Consider the following 21,065-nt stretch of genomic DNA (forward strand, 5'->3'; position numbering starts at 1 on the left):
TAAGTTCACCTATTTTACTTGGAAAACAGAGTATTATTAGAAGTGATATAGAAATCATTCTCAATTCTCTTGTTAACCCACATGGAAAACGTTCTAATTGAGAACTTTTGCTTGGGATTTATAGGTATTGGCACCACTTCCAATTGGGTTTGCAGTTTTGTTCCCCCCCTTGGTGGGTGAGACAACCAGGTTTTTTGATCGCCGCCACAATTGAATTTCTTCCTTCTTCCTCTTTTCTCTTCTTTATTTTTTAGTCATTCCCTCACAATGCTCATTCTAATTTGCTCTATTTTGAAGTGAAGATCGTAATCTACTACTACTAGTATTTATATGCTTTACTTATTGGTTTAGATTGTTGTCTGATGTTTTGCTTGATACAGGTTGTTCAACCTCCTACAGATTTGGTTTCAGTCCCTAGTGTTTTTTTAAAATTTTTAACAGGCCCAAGCCCAACCCTAAAGGTCCGGCTCCACCTGGTACACTTCACCTTATTCAAGCAGTCAAAGCTCAAACCTGCAGCCTTGCACTGGAAAAAAAATTTCAGATGGAGTTGGTGTTTTCAATTGGAATTTGAACTGGGCAGGTGCAGAGGAGGAACTTTGGGAGTATTATTTGATGGCTGTATTCCGTTCAAGCTGAAGGTGAACTTTCATGGATTTAAGACAAGCATTGCTTTTCGGAGCTCATTGTTAGGAGACGAAAAAAAACATGTGCATAATTGAGTGTAGCAGAGATAATGATCTTGAGATGGATGATTGGGCAAGATTGGGAATGATAGTGGTTCTTTATTTAGCTTAAATCCAAGCTTAAGCTTACCTAGCAGGCTCAAATTTGGCTGGTTCAACGTTTTACATTGGAGTTTCCTTTCTGTCTTATTATTGGCAATGTGAATTAGATAATTCTCAACTCAGGTTAGGTGCAAACTGTTGTGAACTTAGTCTTACTCCAAACCGAAGATATTTCCAATTTTACCCTCTCAACCCCACTCCTGGCCTCACCTTCACCTTCACCTCCACCTCCGCCACCACTTCCACCCTGCTGCAACCACCCGCTCCTTCCCCTTATACATAGTATAGAAGGTCCTTCTATCTACCAGAACCACCCATCTCTTTAAGCCGTCGCTTCTCACTATTTTCCACCCAGAATTCATGTTGAAGTCCAAATCGATGAAGTCACGGTTAGGAGAAAACGAAGGGTACAATCCATTGAGCTGAAGCATCCTCAGTTGCTTTATGGGAGAAGTCACCGGATTCAGGTGTGGAATTGATGTCTCCCGGAGCTGACTCACATCGGAACTGGTGTTATCCCAAAACCACTTTGAGGGAGAAAAACAGATTGTAATGGTGGGAACAAGGAGTGATTCTCTATTTCTTTTCAACATGAGCTCTTTTTCTTCTGTTTCTCGTTTCTGGAATCAAACCCTTTTTTTCTTCCTCGATCTTTCTTCCTATCTGACATGAATTTTTTTCCCTATATTTTTTCCCATTTGAAATTTTACAGCTAGAAGCATCGACGAACCAGGAATTGAATCAGCAAATTCCTATGTTTAATCTTCCTTCGAAGATCCTTTGTCGTGTTATACACATTGAGTTGCTGGCATTCCTCTTTGTAAATTTGCCTCTCTTTCTCTCTTTGGGTGTTTTGTATTTTTGTTGATTTTTACTATTTCCAGGCTGAACAAGAAACAAATAAAGTTTATGCGCAAATTACCTTACAACCTGAAGCAGATGTAAGACTTACTTTTCAATTTTCAACCCGTTCAATTGTGAAGTTGCAAGTGGAGAAAATTTAATTTAAAGTTTTCTGATATAATTTGTACAGCAAAGTGAGCCCAGGAGTCCTGATCCAAGCAATCCTGAACCTCCGCGACCTAACTTTCACTCTTTCTGCAAGATTTTAACTGCATCTGATACAAGTACTCATGGCGGCTTCTCTGTTCTTCGGAAACATGCTAACGTATGCCTTCCTCCATTGGTATTTCTTGTTCTATTTTGTTGTTTCTTTGTACTTCACTTCCTTCAGTGGTTTTCTTTCTTGAAGGATATGAACCAGTCAACTCCAACCCAGGAGTTGACTGCAAAGGATCTTCATGGTTACGAGTGGCGATTTAAGCATATCTTCAGAGTTACCTGCAGTTGCGTTTTTCTGTTTTCTTTTATGGCAAAATTACGTTTTGGTTGGTTGTAGTTATTGATGTCCAAGTTATTTCAGATACATTGTCAAACAAATCAAAGCTAAACTTTCCATTCCAAATAGTATTAAATATGGTGGTCTGTGGACATGTAAATGACTGAGGAGTCCTACCTCTTTCAAATTGAATGTAACAGGTCAACCCTGCAGGCATTTTGCTTACAACGGGATGGCATACTTTTGTCACTTCTAAGAGATTGGTTGCAGGGGATGCTTTTGTTTTCCTGAGGTATTTGAGCTGAGTTCTTTAATATGATCACATCTTCTATCCGCTTTCCAATTTTCAGGATTTTGAGTAGTTACTTCGTATTTTTACTTGCTGATTTTGTAGGGGGGGAATGCAGAATTAAGTACGTGTTGGAGTTAGGCGTCTTGGGTGTCAAAAAAGTACCATGACATCCTCTGTGATATCTAGCCAAAGCATGCATCTCTGGTTTTTCTGTCGAATAAACGTTAGAGGGATGTTCTGCTTACTGTTTTGTTGTTACTATATCCCCATTCGAAGATCTCTATGGCATTCCTTTACTCGCAACATGTCATGGAGAAGAGAGGGGTTAGTGTGTTGGTTGAAGTCCTGATATGCACCACCGTTCCAAGTTGCAGAGTGAGATAGGGAAAGGAAGAGAGACAGTGAGATTGATTCGTAACAGAGGGGTGGGAGTGCAGAGGGTAGAAATGGTAGTGGGTGACGTTTTTTTTTTTTTGGATGAATAATAATATTAATGCAAGGAAAAAGAGGGAATATACAAGCCCAAGGGCAGACAAGCCGAAACTAGAGACTAGTTAGGGCGCAAGATGGAAGTAGGGAGACCCCAGGAGACAACAATGAGCCTGTTCCTTGGGGAATCCTTCACATCCATGAGGGGGAGGGATCTAGCTTTAGATGAAACATCAAAAAAGATGGCCTTCCAAATCAAGAGCCCCAAACATTGGGGTAGGACTAAGCTCACAAAGAGCCCCAAACATCCCTTTTAAAACTTGAGGTACCTCATAGGTACTTTAATCAAATATTGGGCACCTTACATGTAATTTCCCCTTACTTTTATGGATGATTTGTATACACCGCTTCCAGTTACAACAGCAGCTAAATGTTGCATATGGCCGGGAAGAAGAAAGGAGCATAGTGGGGGGAAAGAGACAGCTTTAAAAAAGGAAAAATCAGAATTGTAAAAAAAGAGAGAAAGTTTCATGTACTCAGGTAACATAGTACATTCCTGTCAAACATTTTCTTCCAGAAACATTTCTTTCTATTGACTTGTGGCTATTGTTCATTACCAGCACCTGTGGAGAGCAGCAGAGGCAGACATGGTAGTTTCAAAATCATGCTTCTCAATAATAAAAATAAGGTCCTCCAGTATTTGTGCACTACTGTTGAGAAGTAGGTAAAATAGTAAAAAAAAAAAAAGAGGTCTTTTTTTGACTATTTTACCCCTGTTTCCCGTATTGATACGGTAGTTTCAAAATCATGCTTCTCAACAATTATCGCTTCGTTTTATATTTGAGAAGTATAATCTGAGGTTTTCATTTGAACAACAATGTCTAATATTGCATTTGCAGAGGATCGCTCCATTTTTGTCTAACTTTTTCCCTTTTTTGAATATTGATCTTGAAGCTTGTCTACTGCCACCAGTATTTCGATGCTTTGCTTACTCGTTTTGGTTGTTTTCTGATGTTTTGCTTGATACAAGTTGTTCAACCTTCTATGAATTCGGTTACGAGCCTTAGTTTCAGTCCTGACTGAAATTACCCTGTCACTACTTCTTTGGACAAGTAGGTTTTTTTATTGCCACCACAACTGAATTTCTTCCTCTTTTCTCTTCTTTACTTTTAGTCACTTGGTCATTCTAATTTGTGCTAATTTGAAGTGAAGACGTAATCTAATCTTTACGCATTTCCTTTTATGTGTGAAACTTTACTGTTTCTCAGGAATTCAGGGGTTGTGGCAGTCACTTCAGCCAGTCATACACGCCCATTTCATTCCTTCCTAAGTTAGAAATGCTCTCTCCCACTCTCCCTCTCCTCACAGAGACCTCATCTATGTGCTTTCCATGTTGAGTTACGCTACCAGCAGAGTTCACTGTCTAAATTCTTTGAACAGGTGAAGGGAAATTTTTGGTTGGTTGAAGAAGTGCACCAATAAGTAAAACGTTCACCGTCCAAAAACACAATAGAACTTGATTCTTCTTCGTCAAGGTGCACCTCTCTCTCTCTCTCTTTCTCTCTCTCTAGAGAACCCATATGGGATAAATTTTTTATGCTTTGCTTACTCGTTTAGGTTGTTTTCTGATGTTTTGCTTGATGCAGGTTGTTCAACCTTCTACAAATTCGGTTACGAGCGTTAGTTTCAGTCCCGAGGGAAATTACGTCGTTGCTACTTCTTGGGACAACCAGGTTTTTTGATCGCCGCCTCATTTGAATTTGTTCTCTTTTATCTTCCTTATTTTTTAGTCTATTCTAATTTGTGCTATTTTTAAGTGAAGATCGTAATCTAATCTGTTCGCATTTCCTTGTTCCTCTTTTCTCTCCTTTGTGCTATTTTTAAGTGAAGATCGTAATCTAATCTGTTGGCATTTCCTTGTTCCTCTTTTCTCTCCTTTATCTTCATTGAGCTCCAGAAGCAAGAATATTAAGGACCGGTTCCATATTCGTCAGAATCCGTTTTCTTTGCCGTCATTTAACTCATCTGTGCTTTACAGTTGTAGAAGCCAACTCCAGAGTCGCCAAGAACAATCCACCTCCACGAAGCCTTTTGTTCTCACAATGCCTCTTTATTACGTAAATGCCCCTCCCTACATGGGATGCGCCTATACTACCATTGCCACCGCCAAGAACAATCCGCCTCCAATTTTGTTTCATGATCTTCATCCTCGTTTACTGCACTGCTGGTATCTCTGGTGGGTAATTCATTTTTTTGCTTCTTTTTCTGTTTTCTGTTGTTTACAATTTGATTATAAACAAATGTGTGCGTGTGTACAGGATGGCATATTAACTCAGCAGTGACGTTTGGGTTTTTCATAGCCCGTAAAGTGTCACTAATCCATGCTGTGATGTACATGGTGGCACAATGCTTGGGTGCAATGTGTGAAGTAGGGCTAGTAAAGGCCTTCCAAAAGTCTTACTATGTGCAGTATGGTGGTGGGGCGAACGAGATCACCGATGGCTACAGCAAAGGTGTGGGTTTGGCAGCTGAAATTTTTGGTACCTTCGTCCTTGTCTACACTGTTTTCTCTGCTACTGATCCCAAAAGAAGTGCCAGAGACTCCCTTGTGCCCGTAAGTTCACCTGTTTTACTTGGAAAACAGAGTATTATTAGAAGTGACATAGAAATCATTCTCAATTCTCTTGTTAACCCACATGGAAAACGTTTTAATTGAGAACTTTTGCTTTGGATTTACAGGTATTGGCACCACTTCCAATTGGATTTGCAGTTTTGTTCCCCCTCCTTGGTGGGTAGGACAATCAGGTTTTTTAATGCCACCACAATTGAATTTCTTCCTTCTTCCTCTTTTCTCTTCTTTATTTTTTAGTCATTCCCTCACAATGCTCATTCTAATTTGCGCTATTTTGAAGTGAAGATCGTAATCTACTGCCACTTGTATTTCTATGCTTTGCTTACTGGTTTAGATTGTTTTCAGATGTTTTGCTTGATACAGGTTGTTCAACCTCCTACAAATTCGGTTTCAGTCCCAAGGGTTTTAAAATTTGAACAGGCCCAAGCCCAACCCTAAAGGTCCGGCTCCACCTGGTACACTTCACCTTATTCAAGCAGTCATAGGTCAAACCTGCAGCCTTGCACTGCAAAAAATTTCAGATGGAAAAGCCATCATTGTCATCGAAATGCTGAGGTTTTCTCGTTGAGGTTCTCTACTTCACTTGGACCTGCATCTCTAGCTACCGCCATTTTCATTTCATTCAAGACTACTTCACTGTAACTCGAACTCATCACTATTTTCTGTTAGATTTTAGGTTGAAGAAGGAGAAGAGAAGAAAGAGAAGAGAGAAGCCACGGTTTTGGTGTTCTAGTGTTATGTCTCTAACCTAGAGACTAACATGCTTATGTTGAAAAGAATAGTAAATTATACCTAGGCCCTTGGCCTTATACAAATGACAAAAAATAAGAAAATAATACAAGGGGATATTTACACATATACCCCTGATACAATACAACCATTCTTAACACTCCCCCTCAAGCTGGGTGGCATATGTCATACATACCCAACTTGTCTAACATAAAACTAAAGTGATTGGAGCCAAGTCCTTTGGTGAAGATATCAGTCACTTGTTCATTCGTCTTCACAAAGGGAGTACAAATAGCCTTAGAGTCTATTTTCTCCTTAATAAAGTGTTTGTCAACCTCAACATGCTTTGTCCTGTCATGTTGAACTGGGTTGTGAGCAATGCTGATGGCTGCCTTGTTGTCCCAATATAGACTCATAGGTTCAGTTGTCTCAAACCCCAATTCTTGGACAAGCTTCTTCAACCACAAGACTTCACACACACCATGAGCCATGGCTCTAAACTCGTCTTGACTTGATCGCTACCACTGGTTGTTTCTTACTCCTCCAGGTGACCAAATTGCCTCCAACAAAGGTACGAGTATCCGGATGTGGATCTCCTATCGAGAGATAAACCCAGCCCAATCAAGCATCCGTATATACTTCAATTCTCAAGTGACCATTCCTAGAGAAGAAGACCTTTTCCAGGGCATGACTTCAAATACGAGGATCCTATAAACCGCATCAAGATGTCCCATCTTGGGTGCATGCATAAACCGACTCACTACTCCAACAGCATAGGTGATGTCAGGTCGGGTGAGTGAGAGGCAGATAAGTTTACCTACTAGCCTCTGATACTTTTCAGCATCCACCAAAGGTTCACCACAATCTTCCCCTAGTTTGTGGTTTTACTCAATAGGGGAGGAGATTGGTTTGCATCCTTAGTAGCCTGTCTCCTTAAGTAGATTAAGAACAAACTTCCTTTGGCAAACATTGATCCCTTGCTTAGATCTTGAAACTTCAATACCCAGAAAATACTTCAATAGACCAAGATCTTTGATCTCAAACTGCCAAGCCAAATAAAGCTTAAGCTTTGAGATTTCAGCTTCATTGTTTCCCGTGACCACAATGTCATCAACATAAACAATGAGAGCTGTAATAGTGCTGCCCTTCCTCTGTATAAACAATGTGTGGTCAGCTTGACTTTGAGTGTAGCCATTCTGTAGGAGGGCTTGTCTGAACCTCTCAAACCAAGCCTTAGGAGACTGTTTGAGTCCATAGAGAGCCTTCCTAAGTCGACACACTTTCCCATTATCACCAAGATGCTTGAACCCAGGAGGAGAGTACATATATACTTCTTCTTCTAGGTCACCATGTAAGAATGCATTCTTCACATTAAGTTGGTACAATGGCCAATCAAGATTTGCAACCATTGAGAGAAGTACACGGATGGAGTTATGCTTGGCCACTGGAGCAAAGGTTTCCTGATAGTCAATGCCATACACCTGTGTATACCCCTTGGCGACAAGTCTTGCCTTATACCTTTCTACAGTCATGGTTCAAAATCTCGCGATATTTCGCCGAAATATCGCTTAATTTCGTATATCTCGAGCTTACCGAGATGCGAAATCAGGTCGAAATGAAAAAATACCATATTTCGTCGATATCTCGTGAGATATCGTGAGATATCGACGATATCTCGTGAGATATCGACAATATCTCGATATCTCGTGAGATATCGACGAAATATGGTATTTTGGCTTAAAGTGTCACGTGAAGGGGGGCTTTAATACAATATTTCGCAAATTTCGGTCCATATTTCGACCGAGAGCTGCATTTGCTAAGGAATTTCAGTCTTTTGCCTATTCTTCCACTCTTCCAAGCTCTCATCCAACACTCTAGCCATTGTTCAAGCACATTGTTGTCGGATTTTCGCCGGTAAACTCATCGGAGGGTCATCTAAGCTCATCATCCAAGCTTTTTTCCACTATTTAAGGTAAATTCTATTCCTCTAAAACTATTTTTTTGAAAAGACTATGTACAAATTTTGTTGGATGGTGATGATATTAATATATGTTAGACACCGGAGGCCGATCTATAGCCTCACAGTGTCGAAATTTTTTTTCCATATGTATTTTTTTTTTTTTTTCTGGTTTTAAAAATTCATTTTCCTACAATTAAAATAGGAAATAATTAGGGGTAATATGACTTAGATGGTAATGAATTAAATATATGTTAGACACCAATGGCCGATCTACGGCTTCACGGTGTCGGATTTATTTTTCTGCTCTTAAATAATTATTTTAATTTTCGCACATACCACTCCATTGGCATCGGATTATGGTGCATCACAACCTTACGATGGATATAGATATGGATCATCATCATATGGGCAGTTTAGTGGGGTAGGGGACTATGACTACCAGTCCCAGTCCCAGGGACATACTGGATCATCTTTTGTAAATAACATCTTTGCATACCCTAGCGGACCTAACTACCAACCTCACCAGCCATACATGCAGCCAATGCCATCGCCTCTTGCGCCGGCGCCAACATCATATCACAGTGGATCATCTTCTTCACGGACTGGATCGATTGGTAACCCTAGTTTATATCCTAGGATAGGTTACCTACAGTATGTTGATGATTCCATTTACGTGACACTTGTGGATGACTACACTCGTTTCTTCTCCGATTCTATACCGTGGTCCACATATGTCCTTCAAACAGAGAGCAATGGACGTCGACTCCGAGAGGCATGAGTGGGATTGATCCAGGGAGGCACAAAGAACTACTATTAGCAGTTTAGCACTTGTAATTTATAACTTAAGTTGTGATTTCATTGATCTATGAACTTGTGAGTTGTGACTTGCGAGTTGCGAGTCTTGTGACTTACTAACTTTGACACTTAGTGTATTGCCTTTAAGGCTTTAAGCGAGTTATTGAATATTATGGAGTTTATGAGAATCATGGCACTCATCAATGTGTATTGGCTTTAACTTGATATGTGATGAAGTTAAATACTATTATTAAATATTAACTGCCTAATCTATGTGTATTTAACTATTTATACATTAGGGTCGGCGACCGTATGTCAATCAAGGGTGCAAGCCCAAAACACCAATTTGAATTCACATTTTTACAATTTTATGGTTTAAATGTGTTTGTTAAGCTTAAATAAGGCTGTCCATGAAGTTTCAGGCCTAGATATGGCCAAAAACCCCCCGAGATGGACCCCCGAAATATTGCAGAAAAAATGCAATATTTCGGTCATATTTCGCGATATCTCGGATATTTCGGATATCTCGGTAGGCCCGAGATACCGATATATCGCGAGATATAGTACTATGTCTACAGTACCATCAGACTTGAACTTGACTGTGAATATCCATCTACACCCAACCGGGATTCTCCCTTTAGGGAGTTCAACAAGATCCCAAGTGTGATTCTTCTCAAGAGCCAACATCTCTGTGTTCATTGCTTCTCTCCATTTTGGATCTGCCATAGCCTCTGTTACATTCTTGGGAATAGAGATGGATGAGATAGCCACAGTAAAGGCTTTACCTATAAGGGAGATAGAATCATAGGAAACAAACTTGGCAATAGGATTAGTGCATGCCCGAGTTCCCTTTCGGTGAGCAATAGGAAGATCCAAGTCTGAGAATGGAGAATTAGTGGAAGGTATACCTGTCTCAACTGATGAAGGCTTAGGATGAGGAGACGAAGAAGGATTTTGGTAGGTCTTCTTTATAGGAAGCCATGAAGGAGGATTTCTCCTATCCTTTGTATACACCAATAACTCCCCCTGTTCTCTGTTTTCCTGTGCACTAGGAGGCTCCCCCTCAACAACAATATCCACAGAATTTTTCTTCCCTTTGTCAAGCTGGAAAGGAGAAATAGGATCAAGAGAGGAGAAAGGAAATGACACAAACTCGGGAACCTCTTCACCTTCAACACCACCACTACACTCCCCCTGAAGAGGGGACTGAAAATACGGAATGTTTTCAAAGAAATTAACATCCTTGGAGAGGAGCCACCGACGGGTAGGAGGATGATAGCATTTATACCCCTTTGAGATGGAGGAATACCCAAGAAAGATGCACTTCAGGGCCTTAGGATCCAATTTAGTGCGGGCAGATTTGCTAATATGGACATAGCAAATACACCCAAACACCCTTGGAGGGAGAGAAAAAGAAGAGGACCTTGAAGGCAAGAGATCAAGAGGAACCTGGAAGGTCAAGACACTAGAAGGCATGTGATTAATAAGAAAGATAGCAGTGAGTAAAGCATCAGACCAAAAAGCTTTTGGAACATGCATGGTAAACCAAAGTGATCTAGCCACTTCAAGGAGATGGCGATTTTTTCTTTCAGCCACCCCATTTTGTTGAGGGGTATCGACACAAGCCACCTGATGAATAATGCCATGGTCAGAAAAAAAGGTTTCCAAACCACTATACATATACTCCCCACCTTTGTCTGAGCGGACAATTTGGATCCGAGTTTGAAATTGGGTATACACTAACTCATAAAAGTTTGTAAATGCAACATGGACATCACTCTTATGTTTCAAAAGAAAAACCCAAGTAACCCGAGAAAAGTCATCAATAAAAGAAACAAAGTAGCAGAAGCCACGCAAAGAAGTAACAGGGGAGGGCCCCCAAACATCAGTATGGATAAGATGAAAAGGTGAAGTAGATCTATTACCATTAGATGCATAAACTGTTTTATAACTTTTGGCAAATAGACAAGGTTTACAATGAAAAACATGCGAGACAGGAAAAGAAGTAAACAAATGTGGCAACTGTTTCCTCATAACAAAAAAGGAGGGGTGCCCCAAGCGACGGTGCCATAGCAGAATATCCTCCTGAGTACGTCCACCTTCTTGCCCACAAACATAGGACTGAGCTTGCAGAACAGGGGAAGTGCCAGTCTCCAAAACATACAAGCCATTAGCTTCACGACCACTGCCAACCACCCTCTTCGTCACCAAATCCTGAAAAAGACAATGGGTAGGAAAAAAGGTGACAAAGCAGTTCAAAGATCTAGTCAATTGACTAACAGAAAGAAGGTTAGTGGCAAAGTTGGGAACATGAAAAACAGACTTCAAGGGTAAAAAAGGTGCAACCTGGATGTCTCCCTTACCAGAAATAGAAGAGAAGGTACCATCAGCAATTTTTACCTTATCTTTCCCAGAACAAACATAATAGGAATTATATAGCTTTGACCTACTAGTCATATGATCTGTGGCACCTGAGTCAATAACTCAAGAGGTGAGGCCGGAGGAGGAAGCCTGCAGTGCAGTGGAAGAACCGGTGGCAGAGGAACCATCCAAATGAGCCACAATCCGACGAAATGCAGTAATGTCCTCCTTGGAAGGAGAGGATTCATCAAATTCAACAACTCCAACATGAGCCTTAGGCCCTTTCTTCCGCTATCCTCGCCCTCCAGATGAACCAGTAGGGGGCTTCCCATAGAGATCCCAGCAAAAATCCTTAGTATGCCCATTCTTGCCACAATGGTCACATAGGAATCGACCCTTCACAGCTCCCTTAGCAACCCCCTTATCGGCCCCCTTGGTGGAGTCCTGAGGGGGAGTAGAAGAAACAAGTGCAGAGTGCTCAACAGTGGGGGCAGTCCCTATAGCACCCCTATGGTTCTCCTCACTCTGTAGATATCCACACACCTCCTCCAGTGAGGGAAGACTTGGACGGCCAAGGATTTGCACCCTAAGAGGCTCAAAATCAGCATCCAAGAAGAAATAAGACCCTCTCTCTCTCAAACAACCGATGCACCTTGACCTCATCAGCAGGGCATAACTGGATATCTCTATAATGGTCATACTCTTCCCACAGGCCCACAACAAGGCTATAGTATTTAGAGATACTTCTCTCACCCTGGCGCAAGTTGACAATCTGTTGGAGAAGTTGGTACACCTTAGTAGAGTCCCCAACCCGATCAAAAATACGGGCCACACTATCCCAAATGTCCTTGGCAGTCTCCTTGCCCATAAATCTTCTTCCAATCTCAGGCTTCATGGAGAAAAGAAGCCAGACCATCACCAGGGAATTCTTAGAGTCCCACTTGGGATACCCTTGCTCAGTCGGAAGATGGGCCTGTATACTACCATTGATGTAACCCATCTTTCCCCTACACCGGAGAATCAATTTCATGGACCGGGACCAATCCAAATAGTTGTGGTTCTCAAGTTTGGCAATAGGGAGTTGGATATTGGGACTCTCAAAGGAGGAAGGAAGAAATGGGGCTGTTTGGGCTGTGTCTAAAAGAGGCAGGGGTGTTGCAGCATCTTTGTCACCCATTTTGACCTTTAATCAAACACTTGATAGGCCCAAATAACAAATATCTCAACCACAACAACAGTCCCACAAATACAGCAATAGAAAACCAGGAAAAACAGAGATAAATAGCCTAAAAATAGGCCTTTAAATCCCTAAAAACTGATCAAACAACCACGGAGTAAGGATGAGTATTGTTCCTTACCAAAAAACGATTCAAATAGACCAAAGAAACTGGTCAAACAAGAACCTATTGAAGCAACAAGAGCCAAAAACCACTGCAGTGCGGAAAACAGAGGAACAGCCTGGCCGAGATTCCCATCTACTCCTTGGGTGCTTCCAAGAGATGTGGGAGGACACAATGAGAAGAAACAAGACCTCCACACGAAACTAGAGCACTTGGTTGCTCAGTATTTGGACTGCAGACAAGAGAGAAACAGTCCGAGAAGGTATGCTATTTTCCTTCACAGACTGTTCTTCACCTTCCAAACAATCTTCGATCACCTTCAAACTCCAGAAGCAAACAGCTCTGATACCATGTTAGATTTTAGGTTGAAGAAGGAGAAGAGAAGAAAGAGAAGAGAGCAGCCACGGTTTTGGTGTTCTAGTATTATGTCTCTAACCTAGAGACTAACATGCTTACATTGAAAAGAATAGTAAATTACACCTAGGCCCTTGGCCTTATACAAATAACAAAAAATAAGAAAATAATACAAGGGGATATTTACACATATACCCCTAATACAATACAGCCATTCTTAACATTTTCTTATTTGTTTTAATTTTTTGGTATTCTTTTTATTTCCTTGTCGACCATTGGCACCTCATGACCACTGCTCAAATTTTCTCTTATCATCCAAGACATAACTATGATAAATTGTCCTTTGAAGAACTACATAGTTGAGTTTGATGCTGTTCTTGTGTTTGTATGACTTTAATTCAGAATCCATTTATGGATTTTACCAACAAAAAAGAAAAGTGACACAAATATCTTATCTAGCTGATAGCAAGTACTTATTTTCCTTTACTTATGGTACTTGTCATACCTGGTTGGTATCTTATTTATGTGGTCTTGTTCTATATTTTGAAATTTTATTGAGTTGGGTGGGTGAATTTTTTTTCTTCCTAATAGTTCCTCCCAAGGATTTAAGTATCGGTATAGGATATCGTATCGGTCAGGCGATTTTAAGAGACGTATCGTATTGTATCGTATCGGAGATACGTATCGATCAGTGCAGAAACGCATGAAAATGATCAAAATACACATGAAAATACATTTTTGGATACAAAAAACAATATAAACAAACAATTTGTGTCATATATCATGCATATATATTAAGAATTGTGAATAATCAATAAACAAACAAGTGCGGCACTTTGAAATTGTTATAAAAGATTAAAAGATGAAATTCCTTACATGTAGAGTCACTCTATTGCCATGAAGAATGTCAGGGTGCCCTAAACAATATTTAAACATTTTTATATTTTCTACAACTAGTTACACATTATTCAATTTTTTAAATAATGAAAAAAAATGACATAATGTACTACATATATGAATCTAAGTCTTTGATTCTATTTCAGCCAATTATACATTTTATCAAACTATAATGAAAGAGTATAGATGGAAAAATCAGATTTTTTACATTTTTTTAAGTATTTTATAAATTCAGGAAATACCCAAAAAATAAAAAAAAAATACAGATTTTAGGGTAAATGTATAATCTTCTTGGGTTGTCATACATCTATACATAATGTACTCCATATATTATAAACATTACCATTTGTTTTAAAGTTAAGAAGAAAAAAAAAAAATCATTTTAAAAAAGGAATTTTCGGTTTTGGGTAAAAAGGCCAAAGAAACATGGACTTGAAACCAAATCTTTGTAAATGCATACAAAGAATGCAATTTCTATGTTATTTTAACATATTCTCTCTGATTCATACCAAAAAACATACCAAAAATCAAAGATTAAAGCAAAAGATTCAAATTTTTTTCAAAAAACTTACCTAACCCTTCAAGAGCAGCTTTTGAATTCGAATGTGGGCTGTTAGATCCACCAAATGATGTGATTTCAGCTCCTCTAAGTTCGTTTTTGGCAAAGAATTGAAAGCCCTCAAGAAATCTTACCCAAAAAGCAAGTTTAATTGTGTTTTTGGAAGGGTTTCTCAAAGCTGGGAAGAGCTTTTTTCGGCCAGGACTGCTAGAAATCGACTTTCAGGTGACAAGAATGAAATTGCCATGTGTTTTTTAAGTTAACGATACGTATCGAGTCGTCTCGATATGTATCGCTATGTATAGGTCGAAACATATCGAGACGACTCGATACGTCTCGATACGTATCGTTTTTAAAAATATAATAAAATAAAAATTTTTAAAACTCTCCTCTGTATCGATATGTATCGTCTTGGTACGTCTCGGTCGATACGTATCGTCTCGGTACGTCTCGGTCGATACGTCTATATACAATTGAGACATTAACGTTTAAAAAAAAAAAGATACGTCTCGACCTGTATCGTATCGACCTCGACCGATACCGAGACGTATCGGCCGAGATGATACGATACGCTCCGAGACTTAATTCCTTGGTTCCTCCTCTTTTCAGTGCTATTTTTTCCCTAGTAATTCCTTGAACATAATTTTATGCCATTCCAGAAATTCTCTTGAAATTTACCATGGATTTTTGCATCTGCTGGCCCAAATGTACAAACCTTTGTTTGTTGTTAGCTTTTGTTGTATAATCATTTAGCTCCTCCCAATTCGCAGTGGGTGAATGATATCCTTATTCCTTTAGGAAAGAGAAGAAACTTAAGATACAACAACAACAGAAGGGCATGGTGCTTCATCAGGCAAAACCTCGATAAAACTCCTAGTCTAATACAGCGAGGCCCACTATTATCTGTTGCTGTTTTCATTGGTGATTGTTGTTCAATTTCAATGCCTTGCTTCACTTTGTTCTACTGGGTTCATTTATTTTCCTTATTTTGTTTTTGTTTCAAGTACTATGCTTATGTTATTCTCTGGATCCCCTTTCTTTCTTATATTTAAAAAAGAAAGATAGCTATTGAAGAGAAAGGAATTTTTTCAAGTAATGATTAATAGTTCTTGTCTCTCTCTTTTCCCCTCCAAATATTTGTGTCACTTTTCTTCCCCAAATTTATCTTTTGGAAGTAATGGTTGCTTTTTCTGTTTAGGCTTACTCTCTTTGTTGTTCCTTGTAGGTAACACACCTGTGTGCAAAATGATAGCAGCCACTTGTTGGGTGCCTAAAGGGGTTTCAAAGTCTCCTCCAGTCTTGGAAGAACCATCTTCTAAAGAGGAAATCAAAGAGATACTGAAGAGTGGTGCTTTAGATAGAAGGTAGGACTTGTTAACTCGACGTTCTTTCTAGTTTAACTAAGCATTTTAGCCACTTCGTGTAAAATTGCCAAGGGATATGATCGACTCCAGTCCACCCATTCAGGCACCTCTGAACACAGGACTTGCACTGTTTTATGGTGCTTAAGCATTGTCTTTTTATTGGAGAAGATATTGGTATCTAGACTATGAGTCATTTATTCGGGTTAAAAAAAAAAAAAAGACTGAGTCATTTACCATCACCAGCCTCTGAAGTTATTTTGAATTTCACGATCTTTTTCAATGATCTTTTTTGAATGGGATATGACTTCTAAGAGGAGTTTACCAAATAAAGTGAAACAAATTAGAAAAAGAGACAGAAATTATACAGATAATGATGCATCTCCGAAATCGTAGTGGCCTAAGAAAGCTGTGATTGTATATTTTGTATCCAGTGTTTTTTTTCTGATCACAGTATCAATGAGACTAAGTATTCAGTAAAGCTTCATTAATGATTTTAGATGCCATGTTCTTGATCTCTGTTGGATAACTGTGAGGGAGAAGAACAAACATATTTTCGTATACAACTTCAGTACAGTTAAGTGAACGGGATGGACGGGGAATGGATCCATGACCCGGAAGGGATGCAGGCTGCGGCAGTGCGTCATTTCCCAGACATTTTTGCTACTCAGGGCAGCTTGGTAAATGAAGAACTGTTGATGCCGACACCCACTGTTGTTACGGAGGAGGACAATGCTGCCTTGTTATTGCCACCTTCTTTGGAGGAGGTTAAGGAGGCTGTTTTTTCATTGTCTTGTGACAGTGCGCCAGGTCCTGACTGCTTCTCAGGTTCCTTTTTCACAGCTTGCTGGGAGGTGGTCGGTCATCATGTGTGGGCTGCAGTTGTGGATTTCTTCGAGGGTGGGGCCCTCCCTAGAAGCTACTCTTTAGCTAATCTTGTGCTAATCCCTAAGAAGGAGAACCCTGAGGAGGTGGCTCAGGACCTTAACAGAAAGACTCGGGGTAATAATGTGATCCTCAAGCTTGATATGGCCAAGGCCTATGACTGGTTAGAATGAAAATTTCTCTGGCTCGTCCTCTCTAGGTTTGGCTTTAGTGAGAACTGGATCAGATTGATCAGGATGGTAGTGGAGAACTGCTGGTTCTCAATTGTTTTGGGTGGCAAGCAGTCTGGCTACTTCAAGTCCACGAGGGGGGTGAGACAGGGGGATCCTTTGTCCCCAGCTCTTTTTATACTGGCAGAGGAGGTGTTAAGCAGGGGCCTCAAAAATCTTTTTGTGGAGGGGCATGCAGCTTACTACAGGCCACCAAGGGGATGCCCTGGGATTTCGCATAGTCTTTTTGCGGACGACACCATTATCTTCACCAGGGGCCTAAAGAACTCTCTCAAGCAAATCATGGGCTTTATAGGCAGGTATGAAGAATTCTCAGGGCAGCTAGTTAATAAGCAAAAAAGCTATTTTGTGGTAGGTAACAAGGCCTTACTGGCAAGGGCTCACATGATCGGGATGGTGACTGGTTTCCCTAGAAAGACGCTCCCAATCACTTATCTGGGAGCTCCTCTTTTAGCGGGCAAGCTTAAGATTTATTTTTTTGATGCTCTGGTTGGAAAAATTAGAAATAAAGTCGCAGGCTGGAAGGGAAGGCTTCTCTCTGCTGGAGGTCGAGTTACGCTCCTTAAGCATGTCCTCACCTCTATTCCCATACACGTCCTGGAAACTCTTAATCCTCCCAAGGCTGTCATTAAAAGACTCTACAGGATCTTTGCTGATTTCCTTTGGGGCTGCTCAGAATGGGGGAAGCAAAGACACTGGGTGTGCTGGCAAAAGGTCTGCAGCCCCACCAGGAAGGGGGCTTGGGGATTCAGCGGCTGGAAGATGTGGGGCTCTCACTTCGCCTTAAGGGGCTTTGGAAAGTATTCAGTGAGAGTTCTCTTTGGAGTGATTTTTTCAAGTCAAAATTCTTTAGGAACTCTCATGCGGTGCTGGCTGGGATTCAAGGTGTGGGGTCGAATGCTTGGCGTAGTACATTGGCCTCAAGGAGTTTATGCTGAGCAGGTCCAGATGGTTACTAGGCTCGGGGGAGATCTACTTCTGGCTGGACGATTGGACAGGTGCAGGCCCTCTTCTTGATCATATCAACAACGCACTACAGATAGATTTGAGATTGAGGGTCAGGGAGGCTTTGGATGAGGTCAGAGAGTGGAAGTAAGAGATTCTGGATACCATTCACTCAGAGGCTGTCAGGGATTGTATATCCCTCCAAAAGTTTATTCCCTCTTGTACGCATGATGTGCTTGCCTGGACCCCCTCTTCTGATGGGAAGTTCAGCACCAAATCTGTGTGGAACGAAGTGAGAAGTATTGCTTCGGAGGCTCCATATGCAAGACGGATCTGGAACCAGTCGGTCCCCCTTAAAGTGGCTTTCTTTTCTTGGCAGATTTTCAATGGAAGGATCCCCACCGATGATTCCTTAATGTCGGTGGGAATCCCTTTGGCATCCAAGTGTAATTGTTGTGGAAGTCCTAGGACCGAGACCACCGACCATTGCCTTGTGTCGGGTGTCCTGGCAGCCAAGGTTTGGGGGTTCTTCTCTAGGCTCTTCGACATCCCGGCTATCCCCTCCCAAGACACTCGCAGTCGTATCCACCTTTAGCAGGAGTCGGCCAGCTCCAACAGTGCAAGTGCTTTTATAATTGGCATCCTTCCTTCCCTGATAGTTTGGGAGCTTTGGAAGGAGAGGAACTCTAGAAGGCATGGAGAAAGGCGTCGCACTGCTAACTCGGTGATAGAGAGCATTAAAGCCTGGGTTAATGAGATTCAACTACCTACTAAGCTTGGTAGACAAGGCTCGGTTAGAAACTGCCTGATTCTTCAGTGTTTTGGCATTGGGGAACCCGCACCTAAGCTGTCCCACCCCACTCCGGTATATTGGTGTCCTCCGCTGTACTCAGTCAAGCTTAACGTGGATGACGCTTGTAGGGGCAACCCCGGTCTAGGAGGGGGTGGAGGTGTAATTCGGAACTCGAAAGGAGAGGCTCTGGCAGCTTTCTCTAATTTTTATGGTAGCTGCACGAATTTTGTTGCTGAGCTGAGAGCCATGAGGGATGGCTTAACCCTATGTCAGACCTTGGGCTATAGGGATGTGGTGGTTAACTCAGACTCTGCTTCAACGGTCAGAATGATAACCCAGAAAAGGTGCAACTTGTGGAAGGGCTGGTATTGGTTTCAGGAGATTTTGACTATGGTGTCGGATGGCCGAACCTCTGTGACCTTCGCTTTTCGGGAAATTAACAGGGCAGCTGACTGGCTAACTAATCAAGCCTGTGATTCAGGTGTGTCTTGCACCTTCCATCAGGACTGTATTCCCATAGGTAAGCTTCAGGTAATTCTTAAGGAAGACAAGGCAGGACTGCCAGTCCTTTGGAAGTAGGTTCTTTTTGGTGTTTTGTAAGGGCGTTGAGTGGTTTCAGCCTGTGAGAGTTAAATGTTTTGGGAAGGGGTAAGTCGGAATATCCCCCTCGTGTATTATTTGTTTCTTCTTTGAGAGCAATAAAATTCTAGGGGCTTACCCGGGTCCCAGGTAATATTCGGGCCAAAAAAAAAAAAAAAAGTGAACGCTTCAAATTATGAGCCATACTTTGTCTGTCACTTTCATGTTAGCTAATGACAACACAAGAAATAGAATCTTCACACCACAAAGTTGGATGATTTGCCATTTCGGGGTTATCTTGAAGCTTATCTACTGCCACCAATATTTCTATGCTTTGCTTACTCGTTTAGATTGTTTTCTGATGTTTTGCTTAATACATGTTGCTCAACCTCCTACAAATTCGGTTACGAGCTTTAGTTTCAGTCCCAATGGTTTTTTGTTGAATTTTTAATAGGCCCAAGCCCATCCTAAGGTTTGGCTCCACCTGGTGCACTTCACCTTATTCAAGCAATCAAAGCTCAAACCTGCTGCCCTGCACTACAAAAAAATTTTAGACGGAGAAGCCATTATCGTCGTCGTCGAAACCCTGAGGTTTTCTCGTGGAGGTCATGGGTAAGAGATTCCTTGACAATATGTGACATTTTAGAGAAGCCAGAGGCGTAGATGGCTGCATCAAGTGCATCATTCTTGGGTTTCCCAACTTTTACAATTGATTCAGTGGACTCCTTAGGTAAGGATGGGGTTTTTTATTATTATTTTTGTTATGATCTGAGTTTTCATCGTTATTCCTATCAGAAAAACTGCTGTTCTCAGCCTGTTTCCTCTTCTTTAATAAACTCACTAGTACTCTAAAGCAATAGTCAATCACTTGTTTACTCAGTATTCTTTTTCTTATTAAAAGAATTGTATGCCATATGTTTGCCTATTCTATTAGGTCTCAATAGCAGCTCTATGTGAAAGTTTATTTTCCAATGCTCTCTATAAGCTCTGAAGCATGATGGAACTGTTCAATTCTTCCTTTCTGATATTAATTGTGTTATAATTCTCTTTATGTATGTGAAACCCGGTCAAATTTCCGAATAAATTTGAACTTTTGGAACTTGTGTGATTTCAGGTTCCAGCTCTCAGTTTATGGTAGCATCGATGCTATGGACTATATCGGTCGAGGATACAGACGAATCTCTTGACACTCCTATGGAGGACTCCAGGGATTCTTCTGAGCTTGCTCTGTTGGAGTCAGAGGACCCCCGTGAAACCCCGCACCGGAGTTACCTGTGCCGGATCTGCTCTCTGGAGGCCAAGCAAAGGCTCTCCTCAATTAAAATTATAGTAAGTGTTATTTATTTATATTTATATCGTGTTTTGTACGACCGATTAGGATTAGAGGGGTGTCTATGTAAATTTACCCACTGTGGGACCCACTTTCCCAGTGAAGAACACCGTCCAGGGACATTTACCCATGTAGGATCACCCTTGATGTTGCATGACATCATCCGGTGATTAGATTATGGCTTTAAATACTAAAATACAGGTTTAAATCTAATTTATAGACCAATTGACCAAACTGCCCCTTAGTTGTTAAGTGAAATCTATATATATCAAAACCCATTAAAATCTATCACTATTCACAAATCTGAGTTAGCAAATGGAATCTGATACATGCTGATTTTATATATATACTAGGTCTGTCTCTGCTGTACTTTGACTGTCTTGCTGGATACTTGTTGGGTTAACTGACTAGAGATAGACTACTCATCAGGTAAGGGGATTCGACCTTAATTTCCTGCGTGTTTATCA

General features: G+C 40.8%; 1 protein-coding gene and 1 pseudogene across 1 annotated transcript; both read left to right on the forward strand.

Annotated features, from left to right (window-relative positions):
• Positions 1–1,494: 1,494 nt before the first annotated feature.
• LOC122647258 lies at positions 1,495–4,590 on the forward strand (annotated as a pseudogene).
• A 454-nt stretch (positions 4,591–5,044) lies between these two features.
• Positions 5,045–16,421, forward strand: LOC122647259 (aquaporin PIP2-4-like). The gene is made up of 5 exons (XM_043840695.1): positions 5,045–5,084; positions 5,167–5,462; positions 5,588–5,636; positions 15,701–15,839; positions 16,337–16,421. The coding sequence occupies exons 1-5, from the start codon at positions 5,045–5,047 to the stop codon at positions 16,419–16,421; spliced, it is 609 nt and encodes a 202-aa protein (XP_043696630.1).
• The last annotated feature ends 4,644 nt before the right edge of the window (positions 16,422–21,065 follow it).

The sequence above is a fragment of the Telopea speciosissima genome, unplaced genomic scaffold, assembly GCF_018873765.1.
Source record: "Telopea speciosissima isolate NSW1024214 ecotype Mountain lineage unplaced genomic scaffold, Tspe_v1 Tspe_v1.0015, whole genome shotgun sequence".
Taxonomy (NCBI): Eukaryota; Viridiplantae; Streptophyta; class Magnoliopsida; order Proteales; family Proteaceae; genus Telopea; species Telopea speciosissima.

Coding starts and splice junctions, on each gene's coding strand:
- LOC122647259 (XM_043840695.1), top strand. CDS start 5,045: ATGATCTTCATCCTCGTTTACTGCACTGCTGGTATCTCTG. Junction 5,085..5,166: donor CTGCACTGCTGGTATCTCTG/GTGGGTAATTCA, acceptor GCGTGTGTACAG/GATGGCATATTAACTCAGCA. Junction 5,637..15,700: donor AGTTTTGTTCCCCCTCCTTG/GTGGGTAGGACA, acceptor TGTTCCTTGTAG/GTAACACACCTGTGTGCAAA.